This window comes from Megalopta genalis, chromosome 14, assembly GCF_051020955.1.
Source record: "Megalopta genalis isolate 19385.01 chromosome 14, iyMegGena1_principal, whole genome shotgun sequence".
NCBI classification, from domain to species: Eukaryota; Metazoa; Arthropoda; class Insecta; order Hymenoptera; family Halictidae; genus Megalopta; species Megalopta genalis.
Window position 1 is genome coordinate 6,702,649 of NC_135026.1, and position 8,187 is coordinate 6,710,835.

General features: G+C 38.1%; 1 protein-coding gene across 2 annotated transcripts in view; it reads right to left on the reverse strand.

Moving 5' to 3' along the window:
- Positions 1-7,647, reverse strand: part of LOC117225776 (fatty acyl-CoA reductase wat) — a 47,608-nt gene extending 39,961 nt beyond the window's left edge. Inside the window, exons 1-9 of one of the 2 annotated variants that reach the window (XM_076526330.1) lie at positions 7,542-7,647; positions 6,240-6,406; positions 5,203-5,296; positions 4,887-5,132; positions 4,018-4,163; positions 3,632-3,931; positions 1,604-1,885; positions 1,261-1,524; positions 859-1,182 (exon numbers count right to left, since the gene is read on the reverse strand). In XM_076526330.1, coding sequence (XP_076382445.1) covers positions 1,068-1,182; positions 1,261-1,524; positions 1,604-1,885; positions 3,632-3,931; positions 4,018-4,163; positions 4,887-5,132; positions 5,203-5,296; positions 6,240-6,385 — 1,593 coding nt within the window. In that variant the 5' untranslated portion in view covers positions 6,386-6,406; positions 7,542-7,647 and the 3' untranslated portion in view covers positions 859-1,067. Of the gene's footprint in view, positions 1-858; positions 1,183-1,260; positions 1,525-1,603; positions 1,886-3,631; positions 3,932-4,017; positions 4,164-4,886; positions 5,133-5,202; positions 5,297-6,239; positions 6,407-7,541 lie in introns of those variants that run through there. The other variant, XM_076526332.1, reaches the window with a different exon arrangement.
- Positions 7,648-8,187: the final 540 nt, after the last annotated feature.

The window sequence follows — 8,187 nt, forward strand, 5'->3', positions numbered from 1 at the left end:
TATAAAATTTATACTTCCATCGTATGTTACTGTTTCTTCCCCTGTAAACTGCAAGGGAAATATTTCCTGCATTATCGACAGTGACGTGTAAAGTACTTATCACAAATTTATTTAAATTTTTATTATTATGGGATTGGACGAAAATATAAATTTTTAAAGTAAAATGATTTATCTTAAAATTGTTGACTAAATAAATCGTTTTATAACTTTCATTTGCCTGTGATCTTCATTATCGTCGTACGTCGATGTACATATTCGTTGTACAAGCAAATACGTCCGAGAAAAGCATAACGATCAAACGCGATACAATGATGACTTGGGTTGGAAATATTGGGACTGGGACCCTTAACTGAATTGTTTAGGTAAACATGAAGGTGAGCTCGCTCAGTTTTACCGAGTATTCGACTGGACTCGAAAACCAAAGCCCGTCTCAGCCCAGATTTTAAACCGCTCTAATATTCGAGGTATCCGACAGCCTAACAAATCTGAACAAAACAAAACAAAATGCGATGACTATAGTGATCCTAAGTCCGCGTTTGCATTGGAGAGATTCCATTACTTTGTTGATAACCATAATTTGAAACTTGCAAATGCTTCGTGTCGATAATTCAGGAACTAGAGTCGTTAGTAAGAATTGAATATGCCCGATACTATATTTCTGTTAATCTTTTTAATAATTATTCAATAACCTCATACTCCAATAATTGCAAGGGATCTCTAAAATTCACATCGTAGGTCTAGTTTACTATTTCATTTAATTAGACTCAGAGATAAGTTTAATTGATGTAATAACTAAAATTTGTAATAAATTAAGGAAATACTATATGTGCCAAAGTAGAGGATTCAGAGATAAGTGTCTTTAATGTTACACGTTTTATTGCAAAATTGTTTACATCTATACAGAATTTCGAGGACACAAGCCATTTAAAAACTTATCCTATTCAATTAAGTGTCAGATGCAAAACGAAGAATTCACATTAAATATTGTTTGACGCAACAGAAGAGTACAGCTTTTCTCATATACTCGCACAGAAAATTAAATTAAGTTTTATTAAAATCACGGGGCCTTACGAAACTAGCGAAAACGCTAATGTGACAATGGGCAGAGCGACCAAAGAATAGACGATCCATAGTACCAACAGCGCGTATAGCGTCATTACCACATAATTTGCAATGTTCAACCTAAAACAAAGAAGGTTGGTTGTATTATTTAATTTTTAATAGTTTTGTTAATTATGACATTGGAACGACAAATATTACTTCCAGAATTTACTGCGGCCCGCACGTATGGACTCTTCAGTGAGTGGATCTTTCAGCGAGTATACACGAATGCCTCTCATGTAGACGTCGAAGTACTCGGGCCAGTTTATGTCTGCTACGTTGAAATTGAAGCTTCTTCGATCGATGAGTCCCAGCTTCGACCACAATTTCTTCACATTCTCATCCCGGAACTTCCACTGTTGCGTGGTAAAGAAGGATATCACATCGCCGAACTTATCCATTTTTGCATACGCATCCATTAACCTGCAAAACGTGAGTTTGGTGAAGACCATTGCTCATTCCACAGGTTGATATCATTGCACGCGAAATACCACAAACGTACATTGGTTTATGACCTGCAAGTCGTGAAAATGTGTCCACGATGGCTGCCGGTACAATGTGAAAGAGAATGGAGAATATATTGTGCACGAACAGGTATCTGTTGAGTATTAACCAGCAGTACCAAATCATTCGCGCGGAGGGGACTTGGTAAAAGGACCCTCTACACATATTCAGGTTCGTTCCCCAATCAATTCGGTTCTGGGATGACGACACTTGGTTGTAAATGGTCACTCTCTCCTCATCAGGCACGTCCGACTTCTTCTCCAGTTTTGTCAAAGCATTCCTAAGATAGAATCTCTAACAAATCCGTGCTTCGACCATTTCGAATATTCTTCTCTCTGATTTTGTTTTCTCATAAATCTCGCATTTATTATATTTCACTATGCTATACGCTATTACCACAGAGTGTCTCAACAATGTCTTGCAATCCGGAAATGGGGGTTAATGAGGTCTTTGGAAGTCACTTTTTCCTTTGCGCAAATACAAACCGCGGCTTTGTTGACGAATTATTATCGAAAAGCACTGCCCAATAAGAGCCGATCTCCGTTGACATGAGACGGCCCATCCAACGAGCGTACAAAGCCTAGTTCCGCTCATTGGTTCGGCCGCCTCGTATCAGCCGAGCTCGCTTCTCAGTAGTCACCGTTTTTCTTGAATAACTTGTAAACAAAGTCGCGGTTTGCATTTTTGCTAAGGAAAAAGTTACTTCCAAAGACCTCATGAACCCCCATTTCCGGATTGTGAGAATTATATTTAATTTAATTTAATATATATATAATATATAATATATTATTATATATTATATATTATTATATATAATATATAATATATACATATATATATTATATATTATTATATATAATATATAATATATATATATATTATATATATTATATATAAATGTCTCGCATTACGGAAATGTGGAGTAGCTGAAATCATTCTAATTTTTTCCTTTGCGAAATTGCAATCTGCAGCTTTATTATAGTTATTAGTTAGTTAGTTAGTTTATTATAGTTATTAATGAAAAACACCAACCAATGAAACACAATGGCCAATCGATCGAGTGCCATGTGCTCCTACCACAGATTTTGACAGCTGAAGGGGGACTCTGTGCAGTGTTCAATCAATGAACAAGTCACGGAGCATGAACTTTCGATATTGTTTTTACCACGTGCCAGTGGTAATTTTAAGAAATACCATAATTTTATGGAGTACTATATGAAATTTTTATGCAAGGTGATGATTAACAAAGTTCGTAAATGTTGATTTATTAAATTTTAATTTAAATAATTCCGCGTCCGAACACAATTCAACAAGCGATTCGGAAAGCTAATTTAATAAATAATAATCGTGTTAAAGGACGTAAGAGATTTGTTTGATAGAGAAATATGAAGAATATTATCAATAAGAAACTCACTCATTTAGTTGTTAATCCACTACATGGTCGGAAATGTGTGCTGGAGGATAGTGCATTGACCTCGTACAATGTATGATGAACTGCACAGCTGTTCTGTATCCGACGGCGACGAACAGAAGGATGTTTCCAGGCAGGCTATTCCAACGGCCACTTTTACTACATTATCACTAAACACTGATCACGCGCCATTGTGTCTCATTGGTCGGTGTTTTTCATTAATAACTCGTAAACAAAGCCGCAGATTGCATTTTTGCAAAAGAAAATGTTACTTAGAATGATCTCAGCTACTCCACATTTCCGTAATGCGAGACATTTTTGGGACACCCTGTGTGTGTGTGTGTGCGTGCGCGCGTGTGCGAGCTACCGCAATAGAGTAAGGAGAGCTGCGATTTCTCCCGAAATCTTACCATAGATCACCTGCCCCGGTAAGTCTAACGAGTAGATGTATGCTTGCGTATATATGTATATTAAATATTATAAGCAGTTGTAAATGTTTACATAAAATAGTGTAACGAATAATTACTATAATCCAGCATAAAGAAACCCTTGCCAACCTTATGTGTCAAACACCTGTAAAGAATATCTTGATTTTCGTTTAAACACAACGCTCACCTTTTACTAATGTCCCAAATAGCAGCGATAATATTGGACACGACATAATCCGCAGGTATAATTTCTGCTGCGCACTCTGATACGCAGTGTACTGTATGCATCAGCCCCAAAGTGCTAGCAAAAGCTATGCCAGCGGCACCGTTAATATTGTTAATCCATCCTGCGATAGGTTCGTGGAACGTTGTCGTCACAATTGAAGGTCGAACAATCCCTACTGGAAGATCACCCGCATACTTTAGAACAACACTTTCTGCAGTTGCTTTAGAGAAGACGTAGTTGTTCGGCCACTTTCCGCGCAATCTACAATATGGAACAACTTTAATAATACTTGCTATTGTAACAACAACAATTGTAATAGTCACTGTTGTTTCCGGACGGATACTTACGTAGCCTCTATCGCCAGCAGTTTATCGTCGTCCAAACAATCCACCAATGTCATTAGTTTGTCACAGTCCATGGGAGGATCGTAATGGATTTCGTCGATGGTCTCATGTACGGAGTTCGAGAATGCTGTCGATACGTACACGAATGACTGCGAACAGGATAATTAGCGTTCATTTCGTGGATTCCCCATCTGAACCGCCGATGAACGTTAGACTGTAGATTTTACAGAAGTCGCGATGGAAGCAGTTTCAGGGCACCGAGTTATCAAGATCACGTTCGATTTATTAGAGCAAGAAATGAATTTCCTTCTAGTACATTGAACATTGGTGTAACCGGCTGTACAAGACAGATCTATTCTTCATAACGATTTCACTGAACATATTTATGCTAATCCCAATTTACATTGATTATTTCACGAAAACCAGAACCGAGGGAGACATTTGATTCACAAAATAGGAAGAACCGTTCCGCAATTCAAAAAATCTGAACTGCTTTCGATTGACAATAGTGCGAATAATCTCATGAACTCTGTTCGAATCCAACTGTTCAATGAATTAGTCTTTCAGGGCTGTTAGAAAGCGATAGTATCAATTAACGAACCCACGATTACGGCATTCTAATTTATCGACGATATGCGATTGTATTTTCCGAGCTTAACGTCGTCTTGCAGTTTGTCTATCGATCTTCTGTGCATCGCACTTGTTGTGCACGATCATTATGATTATAATTATGATAAATCTCCTGACAAGGATGCAATATAAAAAGTAGTTCTGCACGTGGATGATTATTAAATAATACTTGTTACGGAATAGCATACCCCTCGTTGGTCATTGCGCCAGCTAACGACAGGTTTACGAAATATCTGACGTACCTTCAAGGTCGGCAGCGTTTTCGCCCACAGCAACAACTGCTTTGTAATTCTCACGTTAGTGTGCACCACCAAACGGAGCTTCTCGTTGAACTTGACGATTGCAGCAGCATGGATTACGATATTTGTGTCATTCAGTGTCAGTATAGATTGCGCAGACAATCCGAAATTTTCTTCGGCGGCATCGCCCTCTATTACCACTATCTTATTTAAGAAGTCTGGCTGCTCTTGCTTCAGCCTGCTAAATATCTAAACAGGATATCGAAAGCATTGATTGGCGCTCAACAAGTATTTGTAGTTGTTTTAGAATGTCACATACAGTATCGTTGAAGTATTGTTTGATTCGTTCCACCACGGACTTCCCCTTTTTCTGTCTTATCAACATGTAAATCGTTGCGATATCCGGGCAGGACCTGCGAATATATGACAGGTACTTGTTCGTGAAAACTTATTTGAATCTGCAGCTGTAATCTTATTTCGTCTCTTCTGCAAAAAGCCATGTCTATTCTATTCTCATGTGCGACTTATTCTCATCTCTTCTTTCAATGCTGAACGAAATTGTAGCATCGAAATATTTTGCATGAATATCGGCTCACTTTACGCTATCTAACATTAACAGCAACAGTATCTTAAAGTAGCAGTTTCAAGCTTCAAATTCAAAGAAAGTCCATGACCCGAAGATGCTATAATCTTTTTCGGCTGTATATTTCCAAGAACCAGAATGCTTATGTTCTCGTATAGAGACTTCTCCGATATCATATGGAACTTTAGACATTTTTGCAAAAATCCTTATGCTCGAAACTTAATAAAAATGAGAATAAATTGTCTAACAATCATATACTCTTCACATAAATATCCAGATATATAAATAATGATCTCAGTGTTGTTGCCCATCATTTCCCTTGAAATGTATAAATTCTTTTTGAAAAGACCAGGACGCAAGACCAGCCGGAAATAATATTCACTGTGGCATTGTTGTTTATCTAGGACATGTATTAATTAATTCTAATGGCACAGGCTATGGCGTTAATTACTGAGTAGGCCGGATGTAGACCTTGAACTATTGCGTTTGAGAATTTTAAGTGAAATGGTTGTAATTGATACATTTCATAATATTCTACTAATCGATGACAATATTGATTCAGACAATCGTAATAATTGTTGTCCCATTACGGCCCCCTTGAAGCCATATCAACTTTCGTTAACAAAGTTTTTCTTTATCTAAACAAGTAACTGAGATATTCAAAGTAATCGATGTTATTGTCCCAGCCTGTATAGATGCGTTTCATTTCGCTGTAGCTGTTCACAATATTATTCAAATCGACACGATATCGGTTATTAACAAAAAATAATCACCTGAGTAATTTCTCGATGGTTAATAGGCCGAGGAAACCCGTTCCACCCGTCACCAGAATTTTCGTCCCTTTGTAAAACTCGGCGATTTCACTCCCATTGTACCCCGGATTTTGTGAATTAAGTTTTTCGCTCCTGCCTGACGACATCTCGTTCGCGTATCTGTTCAACTTGCATAACATTCGTAGTTTAATGTGACTTGTCGGCCCTCGGGGCCCGAACTCTTTCGAACCATTAATTTTTTTTTTAACCAATTGATTTTTCAGAACTATTTTTTACGTGTTATGTCGATCACATTGGTTGCAGTTTCTTTCGGCGAGTTATTCTAGAATTGTTCTAAAACGTGCGCAATTTATGAATACATTTCACAACCATTTCAACCTAAATCGTAGGAGAAGTATTTTCGTTGTCAGATGTAAAATTGCCATTCCCTTATGACGTGCATACACGTCGTCCACAGCTAAGAGGTTAAACTATTATTACGGGGTGTTCCATAATTATGTTAACAGTCGGAGAGGAGTGATTCTTGAGCTTATTTGAAGTATCTTTTTCCTCAGCGGAAATGCAATCCGGGAGACGAGATCCGTTGGTGCGAAGCGGCCGAGCCAACGAGCTATCGAAGAGCCCAGTCCCGCTGATTGGTTCGGTCGCCTAGCACTAGACTAGCTCGCCTCTCAATGGTTAACGTTTTTCGCTAATAACTCGTAAACGAAGCCTCGTAGAACATTTTTGCTAAGGAAAAAGTTACTTCAAATGATCCCAGGAATCACCTCTTTCCTAGTGTTGACATAATTATGGGACGGTCTCTATGTCGGATTCACGGGCTTTCAAAATACTGATCGATGCAAAAGGGCTTTAGGTTGAAATGCTTGTCAAACGTATTCATAAATCGCGCATGTTTTAGAACAACTCTAGAATAACTCGCCAAAAGAAACTGCACCCAGTGTGATCGACATAACGCTGTGTCTAACCTTAACACAGTACAACATTCGTGCAGAGGAGAAAGTTGTGAACAATTTTATTGCTGAAAGAACTGTCGCCGCACGAAATGGAATATCAAGCAAAGCAGGATAATGAAGCGAGGCAAGAAGATCGTCCAGTGGACGAGATCGATGAAAGTACAAAATTTAGCCAAATACAAAATCGAACGAAGTAGAGAATCGAACAAAATTGAAAATCGAACAAAATAGAATACGGTCTAGCCGATGTAAAAAGTTGCAGAGGGATTTCGATAACGAGCGAGCATCGCTCCTTTGTCACTGTTTGTTTGTCCTTTGTCCTGTTCCTTTGTCATCGCGTACATACCTGGACTGAAACGACTCGGGTGCTCTGTTCGATGTGGACTGAACGACAGGTGACTTTCCACTATTGAATTATTTCGATCTGGCTCAATAGATGCAAAAACTAGATTCCCCCTACGCATGCTCTGGTTGCTTAATTTATGACGATTCATGTAACTTAAATCGGACAATTTAAATTAACCTGTCTTCCTGTAATTAATATTCCAATCTGATGCAAACTGGAAATATAACACTATTAACCCTTTGCACTCGAGTGGCGACTCTGAGGCGTCACTAAAAATAGATGCACTATTTTTCAAAGTGCGTTATAGGGTCATCAGATTTTCGTTTATATTAAAAAAAAGAAGAACTGTTAAAATTGCATTATTCTTGCCTATAGGCTCAATCTTACATGCATAAATCGCAATGAATTATGTAAAATAGATGTTTTGGATTTCGAATTTAAATAGCTCAGACTGCAAAGGGTTAATAGGTTCTCCTGCTTTGCGCAATGCATACGATTTGCTTTCGATTTGCTTTCACGCAGTGAAATAGAATAAATGCCCTTTCGCATAAACTGTATGCATTTGGGTGCTGACATGCATAATTAACGCATTATTTTCAGAACATGTCGCTCGCGCGTGGTATTCACTGATCGACCAAGTTCCCAC